The 23,579-nt window shown below is 41.6% G+C and overlaps 1 protein-coding gene across 1 annotated transcript in view; it reads left to right on the top strand.

Annotated features, from left to right (window-relative positions):
• Positions 1-9,132: 9,132 nt before the first annotated feature.
• TRPM8 (transient receptor potential cation channel subfamily M member 8) overlaps positions 9,133-23,579 on the top strand; it is a 142,560-nt gene continuing 128,113 nt past the window's right edge. The window contains exons 1-4 of the mRNA XM_090044993.1: positions 9,133-9,570; positions 9,835-9,963; positions 11,146-11,282; positions 22,192-22,306. Of these exons, the coding sequence (XP_089901119.1) occupies positions 22,208-22,306 (99 nt within the window). The 5' untranslated portion in view covers positions 9,133-9,570; positions 9,835-9,963; positions 11,146-11,282; positions 22,192-22,207. The remainder of the gene's footprint in view (positions 9,571-9,834; positions 9,964-11,145; positions 11,283-22,191; positions 22,307-23,579) is intronic.

Below are 23,579 nucleotides of genomic sequence, written 5' to 3'. Positions count from 1 at the left end.
CTCTTAGATTCTCTAGGTCCACTCAGTACACTAGAATATATAGCATTTTCAGGCATTAAAGGAAGTTTTCACTTCGATCTAAGTAATTATTACTCATATGCAAATGGACAAAGGAAGCAGCACTCTATAAAATATTTCTATGCCTCTGGTCTAGATACACTGCTATGAAAGAATTAATGCTATGCAGAAACAATGAAGTTTCTTAAGGAATCTGGCTCTAAGTAGTTCATGTCCCAAAAACATAAAAAGTATTTCCAGATCAATCAGAATGTCATATGTATTTTATTGTCACCTTGTAAGTATACCTGACTGAAAAAATCCACAATTAGGAATAACTATTTTTTTATCCAGGCTCCATTATTTTCTCTTGTTAATCAAAAATTCCAACACAATTATAAAAAAAAAAAAAAAAATATCAGGGAGTACTAGTAGTGATGGCTTCATAAGCAGCTTTTTAGTTGCATACAGTAATGACTGCATGATTTCAATTGGACTGCTTGCACAACTAGGTAGCATCTCAAGATAAAGATGAAAGAAAATTGTGACCAAAGAGGTGTTGATGGGCATTTGTCAACTTATCAAGTATTTTAATTATACACTTGAGTAAGTTAGTGACTGCACAGTAGACTTACATTGTCCATATATAAGTCATTTTATAAGCTTCAAGCTGGACTGGCTGAATCACAAATATTTAACCACCAGTTTGGGTTACTAGCTGGCTCTATTCCAGATGCTCCTGCCAAAATCCGAAAGTATTAAGAACTTTCACTTTATTAGGTCCTTCAGAGGCAGAACCTGTGGAATTTGAACTCTGGTAGAGAGTTCAACACTCATTTTTAATACCTCTTGTGCATGTATCTGGTTGGGTATAATGCCATCATTGGACTAAAATGGATGTTTTTTGTAGGGTCTTCTAACAGAACCCAAAAACTGCTCTAATCCATTTTCTATTTCTGGGTCAATGGAAACATTTCTTATCTATGTTTGGGCCAAACTGTTCAAGTGCCTAATAGACTTCCATAAATGGTTGCTTTGGAAAAAGATATTCTAAGTCCCTATAGAAAGCTGATATAATAAATGCATGGAATAGAAGACAAAAAATTGTGGCTAAGGGAAGTGTCCCCAACTCCTATTTACGCACCAACTGAAAAACCTTCTATAGTCAATGCCTTAAAAGAGCATCGAAAAGCTTCTGTGAAACTGTACCTTTCCCTGTCCCACCCGTTTCAAACTCAAGTGTGAACACAAGCAAAAAAATTCCCTTGGGGAGGCTGACATCACCATCATGTGTTAGAACTGAAATGTACTTTATATTCCTGTTATACTTTTAGGGACAGTGCCCCTAAATTAACAAAGCCATGTCTAACAAAGCCATTGTAGTTTGAGCTTATGCAAACATATTACAAATTCTAACATGAGGTTTGGTGCTGGTGGTAAAAAATTGAGATTACTTTCATGATCTAGTTGCTAACAAATTGAGAACTAGCTAAGGCCCATGGTAGACAAATGGTTAACCAGATTAGGAAGAGTTCCATTTTTCCCAGAAAGAACTGGCCTGAAAAGTCTTTCCACAACAAATAATTGTACTGTTTCACATACTGTGAAGCTGTGCATATCACCAGAGGGCAAAAGTGGCATTGGATTTCCATATCTGCCACAAACATCTGCTATACCTTTGGCCAAGTCAGGACCTCAGTGTCTCATACAAGGGTTTTGAGAGCAAACACAGAAATTTTTGGAGGACTGAGATCCCTATTTAGCAAAATGTCTTTGCTTATTAAAGTTATTTGTTAGAAACTTTTATGAGATATAAGTACCACGTTGGTATCATGCTTTCATAACAGTTAATCTCTAAAGTTTTAGAATTACAGGGTTGGAAAAAGCCTCAAGGGTAATCTACTCCAACCCTGACTTGAATGGTTTATGCACTACTCCTAAATCATCCCTGCCACCTTGAATACCTTTAATTAAGCAGATTCTTCAACTTCCTTAGACAGCTGGTTCCATTCTCCCACTATTCTGATAGTAAAGATTTTGTTTTCTGAGACCAAATCCACGTATGCTTTACTGAAGCTGAAACCCATTGCTTAGTACAGGAGTGGACAATTATTTCAGCTGGAGGGCTGCTTAAGGAGTTTTGGTGAGCTTTCAAGGGCTACCCTAGCCCCACCCCTTAACAAGTGCCCTGCCCCCTGGTTGCCATCTTGGGACTGGAAGCCCTGCCCCCTGACCTTTGCCACTGGTAGTCCCTCCCCTTGCCCCCAGAAGTAGTGTTTTTGGAAAGGGGGTTTGCCATCTTGGAACAGGAAAAACCATCAAATTATATAATAAAAATCAAATGTTGACAATAACATATTTTAATTTTATTTTTAAAATAATTTTGTCCTGATTTGTATGTTTGTGTGGTGTATATAGAGGTGATTGCATAATAGCTCCAATGAGGTCTTACTCTTGCATATTGGGTCAGGGTGTTGAGGGGTGGGGGGTATGGGTGGGTGGGTATTGAGTAGGTGGGGGGCTGTGGGTGTGTGTGTGTGTGGATGTGGGGTGTGGGAGCTCTGCAATGCCCCCGCTGCTCTGCTGGGCAGCCGAATGAAGGGCAGCCCAGCACAGCATGGGCTCCAGGCAGCTGCAGCAGGAACCACTCGGTGGTGGCGAGAGGGAGGGGCCACTTTCCCCCCCACACTGAGCAACAGCTTCTGTCCCACAACATTGCTGCTCAGCCTGGGCGGGCAAACCCAGAGCAGGTGCAGGGTGCAGGGGGTCAGGGCTGTGCAATGCAGGTCTCTGCTAGTTCCGCAGGGCTGGGGCCAGGGGCAGCAGCAGCAGCTGGAAGGGGTGCTTAGAAAGCAGGCTCTGGGAAGCGTTGGATCAGGTGCCCCTGAGCTGGGGCAGCACCCAGCCAGCTAGCAGCCCACCTGGCCTTCTAGCGCCCTGTGCACTGTTCACGCCACCAGCAATCACAGCCCTCCTCCTGCTGCTTTCCTGTGCTGCCCCGGGGCAAGCCAGCCTGTTCCTGGATGGCCCCAGGCATCTTCCAGCTGCAGGCACCTACTGAAGGCAAGAACAGTGAGGGGCCTGATCCTTTTGTTCCATGGAGTCTGCCTGCTTCTCCTGCAGCCAGGGGTTGACCTGACAATTGCATTGTTGCAATTTGCAACTTTGCAAACTACTAGTTTGTAATAATGCAAACTCATTTTAAATCCCCCAAAACTCTTGCATGTCTATAGTGTGATGCCATTAAGCCACACAGTGACATTTTCATTATGTGTACACGGTATACAAGTGTCCAATGAGCTTATAGTGGTACACACCATGATTTCAGGATATCCTGTTGCCCCTCAGTGAGAGAATTTGGAGGATTATGATTAACCAGAATGTTTCAGTGGTATGGGATATTTCAGAATGGGATGGGAGAAGGCTCATGAATGAGCCTTGGTAGTATTTATACCAAAAATCCAGCATACCAAATGAGCTATTTTAATTAAAAGATCACTTCTGCCAAGAATGATTGGCAGCACAATTCAAAGTGCTAATAGACATACAGAACCAGTTGGGTAGGTCCTTTTCCAATGGGGAACCAACCTTCCATACATGGATACTAACCCAAGTTCATGACCCTGCTTTGCCCCACTTTTTTCACTATCCCCCCACAGCAGGCACTGAAATTATTCATCTAATACCAACTGTTTTGTTTCTCCCCTATTTTTTGTGGGAAAATGTCCTTATATTCTATACGTTCATCTCAGAGCTAAGCCTCAGGTAATTTCCTGAATTCCTCATGTTTATCTACATTATCCTCTTTCCCTAATAGTCATCTCTGCTTCTTTCAAGTCTATTCTCTTGCTTCTAAGTCCATTTCTTCCTGTGTGCGCTCTTGTCTGTCTCTCCCACACTCCATAGCCACAGCCTCCTGAGCCACTGTCAGCCCTTGTCATTGCAAATCGTGGATCAGTTTTCCCAAATGTAGGTATTGTTCCATCAATTCTAATATGTAAAGTTGCAACCACTGGAGAAAATTTCTCAAATGGTAACAACCTACTTTTGGATAACCATACCTCTCCAGCATTTTCAATCCTCTTCTACCATGATCCATGTGTACATGAAAGGGTAAGGCAGTGAAAGAGACTCCTGTCTTATCACTTCTCTATCAAAAAAACCCACATCATAGTGGACGGCCCAGAATGCACTAAGACATCCACTTCAAATCATGAAGTGGAACAACCAACCCAAAAGTTAAAATATCCCTAGTGGTGCACAATTTGCATAGTAAGAGCACTCTTTTGATTTCTCTCTCCTTAGCATCATCATTGCATATACAAAGCACTAGAAGTACTACTGAAATACTAGTAAAGTAATACCAATTTTAGCACTGTGAAGCTGAAGGTTTTGTCTATTGATTAAATATTTCAAGGCATAATTATAGCATGTATTGGCTACTGTCTGAGTGTGGACAGTGAGCATGATCAGCCATGGTTGCAAGGGGTTACTCCTTCGCTCTTGTGAGGGATACACTAAGCGAGGGAACTATTATTTGGAAATATTCATGCCATGCACAGTGAGGTTGTCAGTGAGCCAGGATGTCTGTGGCAGCTAAGTACCCAGCTAGGGAGCTAGGAGGGGAGCATGGCATAGCCATGTCAGATCTAAAATTTAACAGGTAGAAGAAGCTTACATAGTAGCTAGAAAAATCCCCTGGTAGGAAGCCATGTGCGAGGCTACACATTAGGCAGATGTTAGTCATGGTGATGGACCTAGACAACTTGGCCATGGTATTCCTTGAACAGGTGTTCAGCATGTTCACAGCATATGTTACATGCTTATTAATGTCACCATTTACACGATGCTTGGCTTCTTTATGTTGTTGTAAGTTCCATCCACTGACACAGCGCAGGTGGGAAATCTGCTAGAGCTATGTGAACAAGAGATTCTTTGACTTGTTGGACAGAAAAAAAATCAGAATTTGTTTTGAGTTGACCGAAATGAAATGCTTTATTTGGTTTTTTCGGTATATTAAACCCTTGTTATTCTATTTTAAGATAAGGTCATGTTTAAAATGCTCTTTCAAAATGCTTTGTTCTGAGGCTGTCTAAGAAAAATATTGACTGTATCCAAAGCATTTTGACTCTTGCAAAACTACTTTCCTTTTTGCAGCCAAGCTATAATCAAATTCAGCCCAAATTCATGAATAATTTTAGTCACCTAAAATGCATTACTAGTAAAATTGAATTTCTGAACTCATGCCCATGTCTAAACATTGTAAGCTTTCAAAACCCTGAGTTTTCCTCTTCTGCATATGTTCTTCCATTGGCAAAGTCACTATAAATAAGGTATTATCTAAACATGGCCCTCAGGAGTAAAACAGAAATAGCCCAATTTGTTGCTGCCTGTACCTGGTCTAGAATTTTCTAGATGATCCTAAGACACTTAGGGCACATCTACACGTGTGCTTTAATGTGTAGTAGCTTGTTCTAGTGTGCATTAAAGTGGCGCATAAAAAAAGGGCTAATATGCTAATGCTCAGTAGAATAGCATCACCTAAAAAACATGTGCTTGCGCTAATGCTCATTACCGCAGCTTAATGTGCATTAATTTAGTACCTCATATTGGAGGCCATCTATACATGTGTTCTGGGGTGGAGGTGGTACTTTAATTAGAGCGGCTCTGAGAGCCCTTCTAACTAAAGTGACTGCAGCATCATGTGTATTCAGCATCCTGCACTTCAAAATGGTGGTGCGGGTGTTTTAATTAAAGCTTGTTCGAGCTTTAGGTAATATGCCCCCACAACCATTTTGAAACATGGGGACACTGAATACATGTGAGGTGCAGGCTGCTGGAGCCTGTTAATTAGAACACTTCTGCAAACTTGCAGCAGATGCAGTTAATCTAGTCTGCTCCAACGTGTACTAATTAGCACATGTTGGAGCACAAGTCCGTCAGGTGTATAGGTGTCCAGAGGCACAAAATTTAATGTACATTAGGATAAGCACATTAAAGCACATGTAGACACACCCTTAGTGTCCTTCTCTGAGGATATACTCTCCCAGACTTCTCTGTCTGCAGTCCCTACTTCTTGCCCTAGCAAATCATCCCCCAGTCTTCAATGCTCTTTGCCCCTTTAATAACCCTACACACCTGCTCTCCCCACACTATCCTCCAGTACCTACCTATATCTCCAGGTATGGCTTAATAACTACCTCACACCCTGTACTCCTTCCTAACCTGCTTCCAACCCAAAGGTGTAGCTCTATCTTTCAGGCATGATCCGTGTCAGGTGTGAAGCTTGATCAGTGCATACCTTGGTGATTGGCCTCTGAACACAAAATAGACAGATCCCCAGTTGCTCTAAAAACTCCAGGGAGGGTGAAACTGGGTGCCAGGTGGGGGTTGCCAGGTTGGGGATATTGCTGTACAGATATTCTGCTGGGTAAGTCTGACTCTTCCTGGTTCCCAGGTCTCCTGCTTGAGGCCATTTCCTAAAGGGCAGTAGTCACATTATTGATACAGGCTCTTCGGTGGGTTAGTATAGGCAGCAGTTGATCTGACATGTTCAAGATGCTACTGATATTTGAATCCTGGATTCAAGGTGTCCTTTGCCTCCTGCCCCTTAAGCACTTGACCACTACTGCAGAGTACCACTCATAATCTGTGCTATTTCACCCATAGGGTAATATGCTCATATATGCCCTTTAGCCACAATTGGAGAATAGTAAAAAGCCTAAATGTGGATCTTCTCACCATTGCTGAGAACACTGTGTATCTGAGATGCGAGCTAGCATTAGAGGTACAAATAGGTTAGAATTGAAATGGGGAAAAATAATTACTTACCCTCATAGGTCTGTGAAGATCGTTTCAGTAATGTTTAAGGCACTTTAGGGATGAAATTTGCTAAGTATTATTATACAGTTCACATTTAATTCTTTTCATTGCCTTTCCCCTCCACCCCCCTAATGCAGCAGTTAAATGCAGTGGCTGAGCTGGAGACGAGATGAAACACACTTGCTGTCCCTAGTGAATGCAAAAGGATTGTTCTTCCAAATTGCAATATAAAAGGAGTAAGAAGTCCTGTAACTTATGACCTTTTCTCAAAGTGAGTTTCAGCAATTTGGATAAAAAGGAAGGAGTGGGTCATTACTGCCTGAAGCCCTAAAAGGGGATGCGAGAGGCACATCATAGACAGCAAATTAGTTTGACTATGGAAAATTTGTCAACACAAGTGTCTGTTTTCATCCCTGGTTATGAGCCAGAATGCTAGCAGAGTGTGGCCTGAGCAAAAAATCAGAAAAAGAGTTTGATTGGCATTCCTGCAAAAAGAGAAATTTGTTGGAATGTCCAACTGTTCTGTTTATTTAAAGCAATGTAACAGGTGATGTATTAAGACGCATCTTGTGATTTCAGTGTTAGCAACTGCCATAATAATGATCTGTCCAGCATACTATGCCAGAACACACGGCTCACTAAGAATGGGACTAGGGGTACTAAACCAAAAGAATGAGGGTGACTGCAGCTCACCTAAGTGCATCTAAGCTAACTTTAACTTTGAGTTAAAGTTAGCTTGAGTTAGGCTTGAGTTCTTCCATGTGTCAAGGGACAGTATAGAGCTCAGCAGTGAGTAAGAAACCTGTTCCAATATTTACTCAGCTTCTCAGGTGGCTTTTGTCGCTTCAGCTAAGCTTTCTGAAAGCCATGACTACATGGTTCTTATTTCATTGAGCTTGCCTGGGTATGTCGCTGTGAGCTGTAGCAACTGCCATGCAGACATAATCTAATCATTCCTGGTTTAAGGACCAGGCAGTTAAAATGCATAGGAATGCATAATTGTGGACAAAGCCCACACTGGTCAAACAAGGGTTAATACTGTGCCCTGGGTTCAAAAAGAGCCCACCCAGGTATACTTTCAAGGAGTCTTGGGCCTTTAGGGAGGACTTAAAAAGGAGAAGTTCAGCTGAGCTGGTGAAGAGCAAACCAAACCCTGACTCCTGTTTTAGAAGGGACTTGGCTGAAAGCAGGGATTGCTTGAATAACCATTATCTACCTGACCTCTGCTTCCCCACAAAAGGAAAGGTAGGAAAGGTGTGGTTCTATTAATCTGAAAAAGTGGGTTTCCTGTGGCCTCTATGGCTGGATCCAGACATACAAGCACATGCAGTTTGTGATGCTGCAAAACCTCTTTGCAATGCCACAAACGGTACATGTTGTATGGTAAACCATGCATGGTGCTACTAATTGAAGTGTGGGGGAAAAATTTGCTACCAGGATTTTCCAGTAGCAAAAAAACAAAACAAAAGCCCAGATGAAAAAAGCAGCGCAAAGCACACCAAAGCGGTGTGTGCTGAGACAAATGCGGAGACAGGGAAACAGGCAGCCCAGGGCTGCTGGCTCCCCCATCTTAAGGCTCAACCAGCCAGGGATAGTACTTTTATTTATAAGTTTATTCATTTACCATGGCCTACATGGCCGCATGTGTAGACAATAGGACATTTACTGTGGAGCTAATTAGGCAGCTCCACAGTAAACGTGTGGTGTAGATGTGTATGTTGAGCCCTAGTTGGGTTGGTGCATGCTCCGTTGTTCTGAAGATTTTGTGTATTCTGTCCTGCCCTATGTAGAAGTTCTGGTGGAATTTCTAGAATATATCTTTACTGAACATATGCAAAATGATTTTTTTTCAAAGGTTTTTAACACAGCAAAAGCTGGGCAAACATTCACTAAAGCGGTGATAGCCACATTTATGACACTAGGGTGATGTGTGTTCCAAAGTGAAGTCCTTGTTTTAAACAGTGGTTGTGTCCAAATCTCTCAATTTTTTTATTTATTTTCTTTAACATGGCAAAACATTCCCTTCCCCCAGTTTCATTCTTGGAAACAGTAGGATTGTTTTAGCCCAAACTTTCAAAGCAAAGTCAGCCTAAGGTAGTCACCTGGCATGGGAAATTTTAGCCCAAATAGTGCCATGCAGCTGCAAACAGTCTTACCATTAGAAGCGTCATACAGCTTTTAACAGGTGTTGTTGCCGGCTCTGATTATGACTATAAATGACCAATTATACTCATATTCGGTATTGGGATAGGGCTGGTCTACTGCCAATGGCTGTGAAGTGAATACTGTAGTGTGTTGTGTGAGCTTCAAACTGCAGGCTGTAGGGTGCAGTCACCTTCCTACCCCTTTAAACACATTTTCTTGTCTCATAAAGTATTGTGTTTGAAATACTTTTTCTTTGTATGGATTTCAGTATCTGCTCTTAGTACAGTGGAAGATACTTCAGGACTCACTTAATTTCTTTCAGTTCTTAATAATGTCAATACCTGGCCATGCCTTACTTTTGTATGCATTGTTTTTATTTGTTCTCAGATTGCATACATAAAACAGTCTAATTTTTTTGGCAAGGCACACCTTGAGTGTAGGTAAGTGGTACTGTGTATGTCTGGAGTAATCTGCACCTGTTTTACACTGAAAACAGAGAGCCTGCTTCATGAAAACACTGCCATACCCACCATATTTTTGAGAGTGGTGTAGCTCAGTCAGTAGGATGATTGGCTGTGGACAAGAATGACCCAGGCTTTATCCCAGGTGAGGGCAATGTGTTTCCACTCATTGTTTCCATTTCCAGCATCACGCTGAGGCTACCCAATCTTCTATTTAGTGGGTAGCAGGAGCTACCTGGGGGTTGGAGTGTGGTACTGATCACATCATCTCCTTCTCATGCTGAGGTTAAAGAAGTATTGGAGCCCTGCCTCCAGTGCCCCAGTGGGGCTTAGTGGCCTGTAACTGGGATACTTTTACATGCCATACTTTTACAATAACAAATGCTGTTTTTTGCCTTGCTTAAAGCAGTGATTTCCAAAGGGTGTGCTACAAGAGTGTTGGAAGCGTGCCATGATGTTACCCTGAGTGAGAAGATAAATGCTGTTTCCTCATCTAGCATCCTCTGCCTGCCCCAGCTACTACAGCTGCTTCTCTGAGGTTAGTCACTGCTGCTGCCTTCCAATGCCCTTCTCTTCCCCCAGGAAGCCCCTGTGTTTCCCCCAGTCCTCTCCCCTCCTCTCCCACCAATGCTCCCAGTAGTGTGCTCCATTGCAAGTGGGAGGGCGGATATACAGATGGAGCAATGCTTTGCACTGTGGTTTGTCCCCTCCCACACTCCCAGGGCCAGCAGGAAGGACTGCAAGGGAAGTTGTTGGTATGTGAGACCCTGCAGGAGCAGTCTCAGCAGTGGGGGCCTGTCCTTACTCCCTGAGGTACAGACCAGGGGTCAGGACAGGGCAGACAGTGGAAAGAGCCAGGGCATAACAGAGTGAGGTCATGGCTCTGTCATCCTTAAGTGGCACCATCTAAATCAATGAGTATCAGCATTTTTAGTCTCAAGGTCCCCCTCTAGATCTTTTCTGAATTTAGTTCTACCTCTTTGATTTTCAGCTGGGGTGCCACACAATTCAGAACAATTATGGAGGTGTGCTTTGAGACTAAAAAAAAAGTTATACCAGTGGTATAGACACTAATCCTTTGCTTAAAGAAAGATATATTGGGTGTCATTTTTTTAACAGCGCTTTTCAATAGTGGTATGATTTCCTCTGTCAGGAGAATGGAATATTTTACATGTTTTACGGGAAATACAACCCTGCCACACATTTTGAGTGTAAGAGTGAAGTACTCCACTAGACTTAATCCAGACGATGTGTGCCCCAGCTAGGTTCAAGAACACTGCCTTAAACCCATGGACCACTTCCGACCTCACCTGATTTCTGACAATACCCATTACAAGATAACAGAATCCTTCTTGATAACTTAATTATTATTCTAACTAGTATGTTTATTAAATTTGATTAGAAAGCAGTAAGTGCATTAAAAATATATTTATCTTTCTGCTGATATATTTAAGATCAAACATTGGTTTCCATAATGAGTACTTTTATTGCATTTGTGGTTTTCAATTAGTGCTGTCAATTGTAGAAATTTAAACTGAGATATGTCTATCAATTTCTCTAGTACAGTGGCAGTAGACAGAATGGAAACTTTGCAATGTTGTTTGAACAGTTTATAAATATCCTGTTGCCAGTATTTACTTTATACCTATTATCAATTGCTGAATAATTTCTATTGCTTTGAGTCCTGATCCCTTCATCTTCCTTTACTTCCCATTAAAAGGCAGCATGACACAGAAGGAAAAAAAGGTGGAGCTTTGAAGGCTGAAGTATATTAAAACCTTCCTCTTGAATAGACATGTAGTCAACAGGATCACAAGAGCAAACATTCAGGACACTTTTGCTGTGCTCTCCAAACTGGTATGTGATTACTTTTTTATTTTCAATAGTTAAAGTATGTTGCTTCTTAGACTAAGATATAGATATTCATGGCTTAGGAAATGAGCTAACTAACATTTTTTTTTATATCCTAATAAGCTTTGCACTTGGAGCTAGTGGCATAAACTACTTACATAAATGAGACCCAGGTATGCACGCTCCAGAAACCTTTCAGTATTAAAGTTTGCCATGATATTTAAATTGGGGCTAAATATGGCTTTAGTAAGGAAATATTTTGAAAATCTGATATTAAGAGTTGGAGACTTAAAAAAAACAAAACAATAAAAAGCATCTTCGTATGTGACTTCCATTTCTTGTTCCTTCAGTCAGTTCCAGCCTCGGAGCGTGTACTTTTACTGCTGGAGCTGCTAGGGAAGTCATAGTGATATTCTTATATTTAAAACTAATGGTCTCAATCCTTTAGTTTTATATTTTTCAAAGTTTTCTGTTTTAGAAAGTTAAGTCATAATGAAATAGTCTTTGTTGTAAGAGCTAGGGTTTTTCCATAAACGTTGCAATATGATATATAAATGTGTTGGCAGGTGCATGTTTTTAAGTTAACGGCATCGACTGAGTTTTGTATTTCATACCATATGATAATTGACATTATGTAACATGTATTTCTAAACAAAACATAATCTTCAACATACTACTTTTATAAGAGCTATCCCTGACTCAGTGGCTGGGTACACTTTTCTTGAAATATTGACTTAAACAATGGTAGAAATAAGAACTCTTTAAAGTTGGGGCACAGGGTTGGTATTGCTTTTCTAAGCTCTCCCTAACTTTTCAGTTTAATGCTTTTTATTGATTCCTGTAAATTATTTACAAAGACAGAGAGGCAGGCTTGAAATCCTTTAGAGCTCTGAATAATTTAAAGCTCTTGTTTCCTTTTAATTTTTTTCAATCCAGCAGTGTCCATGGTCAGTTTACTGGTGTTAAGCTTATTAAGCAGACCATTAAATAAAATTCAGCTAACAAATGTATCATAGAGATGCAGACAAAATTGCATTTCTCCCCATGGAGCTTTTTACCTTCAACTGTAGCTTTAAAAGAAGCTTTTCCCTGAGGGTAAATTGATGCAAGTGAAGAATATATCCTTACTGGGCTGTGAATTCAAAATCAGTGGTAAAATCCTTTTGACTTTACTCAGGTAAAACTTGATGTAATTTCACCTCAAGATTTCTAAATCCCTGGTGTAATTAAATCTCAAGATGCAGACTTAATGTAGGAGTAGTAAGGGCAAGGAAGCTAATTGCTTTTAAGGTGGAGATTAATTAGTTTATGGGAAGGATTTATAGGATATGAAGTCCCTTTCATTCTTGTCTTCCTCTGATGCTGAATCATTTGATCTGGTCAGAAAGAAAATATTTCATTTACCATTTCCTGGTAGAAAATTAAATTTCTTGGCAATTTTCCTAAAACTATATTTTCAAGAGAGGAGGAAGAGTGTCTTCATATACAGGCTCCTTAACTTAGTGAAGAAGGCTTTAAACTAGGTTCACTGAGGGCTAGAGACATAAGCCCAGAAGTAAGTAAAAAAGTGAAGAAACCTTGATAAAAACTAAGAAAGAGGAAGCAAAAGGAGAAAGCTTAACAATGTTCCCAAAGAGAAATGAATTCAATCAGTTAGGTACCTAAAATATTTGTATACTAATGCAAGAAACACAGGGAATAAGCAGGAAGAATTGGAGATCCCTGTACAATTATGGAATTATTACACATTTGGGATAACAGAGACTTCGTGGGATAGTTCATACAACTCGAATACTATTGTGGATAGGTATAAATTATTCAGGAAGGAAAAAAGTAAGAGGTAGTGTTGTTTCTTCAGAGTTGGCAACTTGCATCCTGTGGGCTGAAGCCAAAGCCACAGTCTGTGGAGCCTTTTGATCTGGCCCACAGATAGGGCTTTGGGGGCATTGCATGGCAGGGAGCTTTGGCAGCACTATCCACGTGCTAGTACAGGGAAAGTGGTGGCAGCAGGCACTTTTCCTGTTTTGGCACAGGGAAAAGTGGTGGTGGAAGGTGATTTCGCTGTACTGGTACAGGGAGAAGTAGCAGTGGCAGTGTTGCACTTAATTTTGATTAATGGGTGGTGTGAATGGAATGAAATAATTGGTATGAGACTATTTTGATCTCAAATCATAATTTATTGAACACTTAAGCAATACCACTGCTCAAAGAAAACCCCAAACAGCCAGTAAAGTTATTTTTACACAGGATTTCTGAATGATGCATGATGAGTCAGCTGGCCAAGCACTGTCACGGCACTGGAGGTCACAGTTTTGACTGGTGTAGTCTCCTCTTGCTTGAGCTCCCAAAACTGAAGTTTTTTCCTTAGGCTTTTATACCTTTTTACAGCCTTCTTCTGTATATTTTATATATATGGTCATGCTATAGATCCTCACCAGTTACCTTTTACAGTGGTTATTTCCTCATCAATCTGTCACCCTCAGCCTATTTCTTTAACTTACTTTGAACCTAATGAGCCATCTTTGGGCTTGTTTTGCTTCTCCACTCTATCATGTTTTTCTATATTCTACAGCTGTCTACATTTTGTCTTGCCTAAAACACTTGTTTATGTTGCCTCTGTGCTCATTTCACTTGTAGCTAATGGTGCCCATTTGAAAAAAAACAATGGTATCAGTTGTTTCAAGGCAGCTTACAGGCCCACAGCAAGTGCAGAGAGAAGTGGTAGCAACAGGTGCTTGTATGGTAATGTCATAGTAAGTGTCTGCTTTAGACCACCAAATCTGGAAGAAGTTTCCAGATTTCAGGACCTGGTTCTCATGAAGGACTTCAGTTACTAGGACATCTACCAGGCGGGTGACACATCAGTGCAAAGGTAGTCCATCAAATTTTTGGATTGCATGGGGGATAGCTTGTGTGGCCACCACCATGAAATGATTGGGTTCAAGGTCCTAAGGGGAGGAAGGAAGGAGAGCAGTGTAATAAAAACACTGGATTTCAGAAAAGCAGACTTTAACAACCTCAAGGAATTGATGGGAGGAGTCTAGGACAGCTGGCTGTACTTTAAGTAGTTAAGGGCACAGGGACGAATTGTCCCCAGGCAAAGCAAGAATAGGAAATACAGCAGGAGACCCGCCCAGCTAAACAAAAAACTCTTCAGTGAGTTGAAACTTGAAAAAGAATCCTACAAAGAATGGAAAATTGGACATCTAACTAGGGAAGAGTATAAGAGTATTTCATGAATATGTAGTGAGAAAAATCAGGAAGGCCAACAAATGATTTGAGATACAACTAGCAAGGGATGTATATGGCAACAAAAAGGGATTCTACAAGAATATCAGAAGTACAAAGATTAAGGAAAGTGTAGGTGCTTTACAGAATGCAGAACAATCTAATAATGGATAATGTGGAGCAGGGCTTAAGTATTTAATATCTTTTTACTACCATCTTCACGAATAAGGCCAGCTAACAGATGGCAAGTGAAACTGACGGTAAGGATAGGGGAGGAGATAAGCAGCCTAGAACAGTGGCAGAGTGGGTTAGGGATTGATTAGAAAAGCTAGATGTTTTTCTGCTGGCAACAGGATACACCCCTGAATATGGAAGGAGCTGGATGAGATAATTTTAGAGCCATTAGCTATAATTTTTGGGAATTTCTGGAGGTCAGGTGAAGTCCTGGATGACCGGAAAGGGCAAATAGAGTGCCCATCTTTAAGAAAAGAAAGAAAGAGGATTTGGGGAACTATCGTCAGTCTGAATTCAGCACTAGGAAAGATTATGAAGCTGGTCATCTAGGATTCTATTTCTAAGCACCCGGAGAAGGAAAAGGTGATCAGGAACAGCTAATATGGATTAATTGACAGCAAAGTCAGCCCTGATCAATTTGATTTTCTTTTAGGACAAAGTGCCAAGCTTTGTGGATGGGGAGGAGGGGGATGGAAGTGGATGCTATATACCTTGACTTTACCAAGGGTTTTGAGGCTGTCTTCTATGACAGTCTTATCAGTAAGCTAAAAAAAAAAAAGGGTCTAGATACACGTACTGGAAGGTGGATGTATTTGGATCATCATCCTCCATGAATAGTCATTAATGGCTTAATACCTAGTTGTGAGGATGTATAGAGTGGGGTTCCGTAGGGCTCTGCCCTGTGTCTTGAATTGCTTAATATCTTAACTGACAATCTGGAGCATGGGAAGGAGTGTGTACTTAGCGAAGATTCAGGTGACACCAAGTTGGGTGGACTTGCAGATGTTCTAGAGTGTAGGGCTCAGAACGACCTTGGTAAACTCAGAATGACCTGGGTAAACTGGAGAAATCATCTGCAATCAATTGGAGGAAATTCAGGAAGGACAAATGCAAGGTCCTGTACTTGGGAAAAAAAATTACATGCACAAATACAGATTGAGGAAAGACTGGTTAGGCTATAGCACTGCAGAGAAGGATCTAGGAGTCAGTGACCATAAGATGAATGTAACACAACAACTTTCTCTTTTTCCAGAAAGGCCAATGCTTAACTGACCTTTATTAATAGGAAGATCACTTACAAAATCAAGAAAATGAGTATCCTGCTCTGTTTGGTATTAGTGAGGCCTTTCCTGAAGTGTCTAGTTTTGGGCTCCTGACTCCAAGAAACAGTGGAAAAATAAAAAATAATTTACTGGAGATCAACAAATTATATTAAAGGTCTAGGAAACATGCTTTATGAGGAAATGCTGAATGAACTGGGATTATTTGGTTTGGAGAAAATTAGACTGGGGGGGAGGGGATTTGATAATAGTCTTCAAATACCTGAAGGGTGGTTATATAGAGAATGGAGGTAGACTTTTCTCTCAGGCTTCAGGTGTCAAGGAAATAGTGGAAATTTTGTGATTCAAAAACAGAATTGCGGGGGGGGCTTAGCTATATACAGGGTTTCTTTTCCTCCTAGTCTTATTGGCTATATACAGACAGTCAAAAAGCCCGAGGTACAATCAATTCAATCTAAGCTGCATAGGGTGAACCAATAACCAACTGACCTGATTGGGAAAGGCAGGGGGAAGCCTGCACTGACCCAGGCCCATAGGCAGGGGGTGCTAAGGCATATCTCTCAGTCTGCTGGCCATTGCCAGCCCATCCAATTGTCCCCAACTGCCTGCTGTCACTTTACATCTGGGTGCTGCCCACCCTGGGGGAGCCTCCCCCTTAGGAGGTATCCCCCAGCCTGGGTCCCGCAGCCCTGGTGAGCTGAGGGGAATTCCCCGCTTTCTCCTTCCCAGCTGCTGGAAGGAGGGAGGGGAGAGGGCTGCTGAGGGTAAAAAAGCCCCCACACAGGGACTTTCCATTCCTCCAGGTGCTGTGCAGACCCTGGCTAGGGGGTCTGTTCCCCTGCCTCCCCTCCCCACTCTCCCCCATCCCAATGGGCTGATGGACACAGACCGGAAGCAGGCTAAGGAGCAGAAGAGCAAGGAAGTCCCTGCTCCACTGGACCAGACAGCATAGTCCAGGGATGCAAAGCATCCTGAGATGCTGGTGAACTGTGAGTTTACTTGAACCAGGAGTGGATCTGGGACAGAAGTTCTATAAACCGGTTTGACCTAAATGAGTTAAGTATAATACTACATCCAACCAGGTTTATTTTAAACTGGTTTTGGCCATTTTGAAAGTGGCTTGTGTGCACTCAACTTCTGTTGTATTACAGGTTTAAACCAGTTTCTGATCACCTTAACTGGTTTACGTGCAAGTTCTGTCCCTAGCCATTATGACTTGAACCAACAAAGATCTTGTAGGATCCATGTCCAATGAGTGGATCTGAGTTTCGATGATAAGTCTCTTAATTTCTAATCATGTTTGTTCTACCACATGCTCCTAATAATGCCTAATAATGTATCAATTTAACTTTCCTAAAGAATGAGATTTTTGCCATCTGTCATGCGTAAGTTCTGATAAATTATAATTGATTTGCTGCTGTATATACCAGGTATGTCAGAAAATCATGGTGTTATGGAATCTAACAGAGTGCAGATAGTATTTGCTAGTGTCTGGAAAGGTGGCTTATGATGATCCTTAAGAAACTGGGTTTGTGTTCCCCTTTTCTACTTTGTTGTATCGTACATATGTTTCCTGCTTGGTCTTCCCTACTAAATCAGGAATGTGGCCATCTTCCATAGGATGCCAGTTTACATTTGAAGATATACTTTGTAAATTCACTATTTTATTGAACGCTTTGGGTCAAAAGTATGTCATCTTTCTAATGAAGGCATCAGTTCTCTGCAGCATTTAACGGATACTTGAGATAAGTAAGTGTTAAAGCAGTTTTATATATTATCACATTTTTGTTTCTCAGCTTTTATGCTTAAGATGCTATACTTTTCTTAGGCCTGAGATGTGCAAAGTAGATATCTAAAATATTTCTATTGTATAAAAATAGATTGAAAATATCCATTTTTGGCCAAATTTTCAGGCTTTATGTATCATGAAGAAATTTATGACTCCATTTTCTCTCTAGTCTTTATCGCTTTTGCAATTAGCTTGTAAAGTACCAGTATTTCTACTTCAAGAAAAAGGCAGTAAAAGTGGACAGCTCCTATATTGCTATCATCAGTAAGTCGTCATCTAAACAGCAACATTTTTACAACGCTCTAGTGATACTGTACTTCTGCTCTTGCTATGGGGATGCTGAATAGAACCTGGTTCTTAGAATTTTTAAAATGACAATCATTCTGAAGGGAAAATAATGACTTCAGCATTGAACCAGTGAGTTATACTTTGGGGCCACTTTAAGGATCCATTAACTCTAGTACTGTTGGTTTATAACGAAACGCCTATGAAACACATGGGAGAAGCAGCCAAGAAATTGTAATGAGTTCATTTTTTATAATTGGCACTTCAGTGAAACACATGTGGAGTGTTCTCTATGATGGGACACAGTGGGGTTGTTATTTTCAATAAAAGCTGGTGAGAGAATGGATTGGAAAATTCTGGCAATGGAGATTAGGTTAGGGACTTTTAGTAGCTGGAAATGCTGTCTGGAGAGGGGGGTGGATGGGCACTGCACCAAGGAATGTGTTTAAAGAGTCAGGGCCAGCTTCTGATGGTTTCTGATGAGGTTAAGGAGAGCTGCAATTTGGGATCAGAATTTATCCCACATCAAGGGACAGCTGAGCAAATCAGTTAAGGAACTGGGTTTTTTTTCTTGAGATTTATTCCTAGCTTTAATTATTTGTCAAGTGTTCTTGAAGAAGTGTAATATAAATAAGAATTGATGTCTTGCCTCTTTGGGACTGTGTAGGTCATATACTGAATGCATTCATACTGTATTTGTTGCTGGGTGGTTGTTTTTTAAAAAAATCCAAACCTGTGAATACAGCTCTTGTTTCAAACGTGCTGATTTTTAGACACCCCAGAAGATGTGCATTATCCCACCTAGCTAAGAATGTATTACTTACGTTATGGAAATACCCAAGGATCATCGCCATGTTATGTGTGTGGCTTAAACAGAGACCAGTCCATGCCCCAAAAGTCTTACAATCTAAACAGTCAAAAGGTGAGAATAGAAAATCATTTTAGTACCATTTCAGAGATGGGGACCTGAGAAGCAGGCAAGTTAGACTTGGGATGGTTACTCATGATTGAAATGTGTTTCTTCTTCAGGGAATAGAATTGAATCTCCTGGAAGACAGCCCAGGATCTTCTTTATAAGACCAATTTCCTATTAGCAGCAAGAAATAACTTTTCATTACACAACAGTAGATAACTTGAAAATAACTTACATTCATACTAATGTTTAACATTTTTTAACACTAAAATCAGATGTAAAATTTCAGTTGATGTTTGCAGAGTAGGAGCTGGGGTTTACAGTAGATCATAAGCAGAAGATATGCCAAGATTGTGCTCTTGCTGCAAAAAAAAGCCAACAGTATACTGGGTTGTGTGAAAAGAAGTGTCACTTGCAAATGAAAAGAAGTGAGTCCTCCACTGTATTCAGCACTGGAGAACTAATGCAAAGTTCTGCATTCACTTTTGGGTCCTACACTTTAATCAAGTGTAAACACATTGGAAAGAGTCCAGTGGAATGGCAACAAAATGATTAGGAGATGGGGAAGCATGATTTATGAGGAAAGGGTGAAAGAGCTAGGGTTATTTAGTCTGGAGAAGCAAAGCCTGAGGGGTGATTTGATAACAGTCTTCAAATACATGAGGGGCAATTACAGAGAGGATAGAGATGGTCTTTTCTTTGTGGCCATAAGGGACAGGGCTAGGAGCAATAACCTGAAGCTTCAGGAGGGAAATTTTAGGTTGGAGATTAGGAGGAACTTCCTGACTATGACAGTAGTCAAAAACCAAAACAGGCTATCTAGAGATGTTGTGGAATAGATTCATAGATTCATAGATTCATACAGATTCATAGATGCTAGGGTCGGAAGGGACCTCAATAGATCATCGAGTCCGACCCCCTGCATAAGCAGGAAAGAGTGCTGGGCCTACATTACCCCAGCTAGATACACATCCAACCTTCTCTTGAATACCCCCAGGGTAGGGGAGAGCACCACCTCCCTTGGGAGCCCGTTCCAGACCTTGGCCACTCGAACTGTGAAGAAGTTCCTCCTAATATCCAATCTAAATCTGCTCTCCTCTAGCTTGTGGCCATTATTTCTTGTAACCCCCGGGGGCGCCTTGGTGAATAAATACTCACCAATTCCCTTCTGTGCCCCCCTGACGAACTTATAGGCAGCCACCAGGTCGCCTCTCAACCTTCTCTTGCGGAGGCTGAAAAGGTCCAGTTTCTCTAATCTCTCCTCGTAGGGCTTGGCCTGCAGGCCCTTAACCATACGAGTGGCCCTTCTCTGGACCCTCTCCAGGTTATCCGCATCCTTCTTGAAGTGCGGCGCCCAGAATTGCACGCAGTACTCCAGCTGCGGTCTGACCAGCGCCCGATAGAGGGGAAGTATCACCTCCTTGGACCTATTTGTCATGCATCTGCTGATGCACGATAAAGTGCCATTGGCTTTTCTGATGGTTTCGTCACACTGCCGACTCATGTTCATCTTGGAGTCCACTAGGACTCCAAGATCCCTTTCCACTTCCGTGCCACCCAGCAGGTCATTTCCTAGGCTGTAGGTGTGCTGGACATTTTTCCTCCCTAGATGCAGCACTTTGCATTTCTCCTTGTTGAACTGCATTCTGTTGTTTTCTGCCCACTTGTCTAACCTGTCCAGGTCTGCTTGCAGCTGTTCCCTGCCCTCCGGCGTGTCCACTTCGCCCCATAGCTTAGTGTCATCTGCAAACTTGGACAGAGTACATTTCACCCCCTCGTCCAAGTCACTGATGAAGACATTAAAGAGTATCGGTCCAAGCACCGAGCCCTGCGGGACCCCACTGCCCACACTCTTCCAGGTCGAAACCGACCCATCCACCACAACTCTCTGGGTGCGACCCTCCAGCCAATTCTCCACCCACCGGACTGTGCAGTAATCCAAGTCACAGCCCCTTAACTTGTTCACCAGTATGGGGTGGGATACCGTATCAAAGGCCTTCCTGAAGTCCAAGTATACGACATCCACCCCTCCTCCTGCGTCGAGGCGTTTTGTGACCTGGTCATAAAAAGAGACTAGATTGGTCAGGCACGATCTACCTGCCACGAACCCGTGCTGGTTTCCCCTCAGCATAATTTGTCCTGCCGGGCTCTCACAAATGTGAGCCTTGATGATTTTCTCAAAGATTTTGCCAAGGATGGAGGTGAGACTGACTGGCCTATAGTTACCCGGGTCCTCCTTCCTCCCCTTCTTGAAAATGGGAACCACATTGGCCCTTTTCCAGTCCTCCGGGACTTGACCCGTGCGCCACGAGCATTCAAATATTCCCGCCAGTGGCTCTGCAATGATGTCGGCCAGTGCCTTCAGTACCCATTTCTGGAAATTTTCAAGGGCAGGTTGGACAGACACTTGGATGGGATGGTTTAGCTGGGGATGAACTTGTCTTGAGGAGGGGTTCTGGACTAGATGACCTTGTGAGGTCCCTTCCAGCCCTAGTTTCCTATGATCCTATCTGAAAAAGTGATAGGAGGGAAAAATGGTCTTGCTAAATGCTTAGGATAAGATTTATGAGATTGGCTTTCAGTTCCTGTCTCTGCATGCTTTTTGGGTAGGGTGGTGATATGGGATAATGTGAAATCTGGAACACTGCCCTTCACCCCGCAAGTCAGTGGTGATGCTGCAGGCAGAGGTGGGGGCAAGCTGGGGTGGTGCAGCTCTGCTGTTATTATTCAGGGAGCTAAGGGAATCAATGGCTTGTTAATGACCCATTGTTCTTTACTTCACAGGTGTTAACAAACACCTTCCCTTTGTAATGGTCATTCCACTAATTAAGCTAACCTGTTTTAGGAGAATTTTGCTGTTTGTTAGGGCTTCCTATCTCACAGATTGTGCTGTCCCATATCCCTCCTCTGAGCCCTGCACCCAGGATGCTCATTTTAACTTTCACTGGACAGCCACCGAAATCCAAAACTGTCCTGGCCAAACTAGGATGTATGGTCACCCTATTCTTAGGGAATGTTGGACAAGCTTATTTCTGTGCTTCACTTCCTTGTGTATAAAATGGGAATAACTCCTTCCTCTACAACCTCATGGAGCTTATCTACAGTTACTAGAGATCCTCCAGTATCAGCTGGATTTTCTACATGGCAGTTGCTGTGTTAAATTGTCTTCATACAGCTTGGAATAGATGATATGTTCCTTTTGTCAAAAGGTCCAAAGTTATGGAAAAATAAACTGAAGGATTATTTTGTCTTTTTGGATATTATATTTCATATCAAAGAATGAAAAATAACAAATAAGTCTTTAATACAGGATTTGAGTGGTACCCAAAGCACTGTCTGATATTTCTTGTCTGTTGAAGAAAATAACTAAAGATGATAAATAAAATGCCAAATTCCTTCTTCTAGACTGTTTCAGGTCTGTATGAGTACCATGAGGAACAGAAGAAATGGAACCTTTGAGAGTTCCAAACTCCTTTACTCCAGTATGTCTCGAAGCACGGACGTATCATACAATGATAGTGTAAGTAGAACTCATTTCCTTGGCACTTTGGTGTGCTCTCCCTGAGAATCAAAGCACACTGATGAGGATACCATTGTACAAAGATGGCAGAGAGAGATGTATAAATAACTTGCAGAACTTAAAAAAAATAGTATTGTATTTTTATAGCCAGAGGCCTTTAAAGGAATAATAAATGGTAGCATAGTCAGTGGATGTGTCAGAATGCTAGCATATGCTTTTAAAAGCTTTTTTATGACAGCTCTAGCTCCAAGAACACCAAGTGAATGTTTATGACTTGTATGGGTAAACTTCATTTACAGACAAACTTCCGTCAGCATTGGTCATGATCTAATTTGAATTGTGGTCTCCAGAAATACATGACTAAAGCATTTACCCCATATTGCTGTCTAGGTTTGGGGAGTATTTCCTTCATGCCAGGAAAAATGCAGTCTTGAACATAACATTTACAAGTTAGGTGGCTGTAAATAAGAACTAGTGTTCAACAAGCTTTGAACACAAGATGCCATGGGCTGCTTATGGGCCCAATGTGTGAATTTTGGGAGCTTCCCATAACCTACACATTTTTCACATGATCAGACTGGTGAATTATTGGTTTATGTATTACTATAGTTACTTATATACCACAGTCACTTTCCCGACAGATTAGCACTCCAAAATTAGGATATGTGTCTTACCTGACACAGCTGATTTTTCTTTCCAGAATAGAAGCGTGGAGATACTGTATGATGGGTATGATGCTGCTTCTTTTCTTTCTTTTTCCTCCAGCAGCTGCATGGAGGAAGCAGCAGAGTTCAGCAAAGACGGGGGGGTGCAGTGGTACAGTCACACCCCACATTGATTCTTATGTCACGCAAATTTTAAAGACAACTCCCCAGCAGCAGCAGTAGCATTTATATTCAGGCAGTGCTGAGGGAGTCACTTGACTTTGTGCCTTATTATAACCTACCTGATTCCCAATAATTTCTCTTCACTCAATAGTTCTTAATGACCCTCTCCTTTTTAACAGTCTTGATGTTCCACTAATCAAGTTATCTTTATGGAATTTTGCTGTCTATCATCTACTCCTCTCTCTCCTATTTCACAGCTCTAACTATTTTTTTAAATCTTTTTTCAAATCCTAGATCTGCTCATAGAGTCAGATCACTTGCAGCAGATAGTTTCAGATTTTGGCTGAGCAGATGAGAGGTGCTGACAATTTAGCTGTGAAAGGAAGGCTGAGTGAGCTGTAAATTAGGCTCTGTCCCTGTTTTATGTGGCCATAACTATGGAAAAA

This window comes from Crocodylus siamensis, chromosome 4 (assembly GCF_052110815.1).
Source record: "Crocodylus siamensis isolate JL-2025a chromosome 4, ASM5211081v1, whole genome shotgun sequence".
Taxonomy (NCBI): Eukaryota; Metazoa; Chordata; order Crocodylia; family Crocodylidae; genus Crocodylus; species Crocodylus siamensis.
This window is presented reverse-complemented; position numbering and strand designations above follow the sequence as displayed.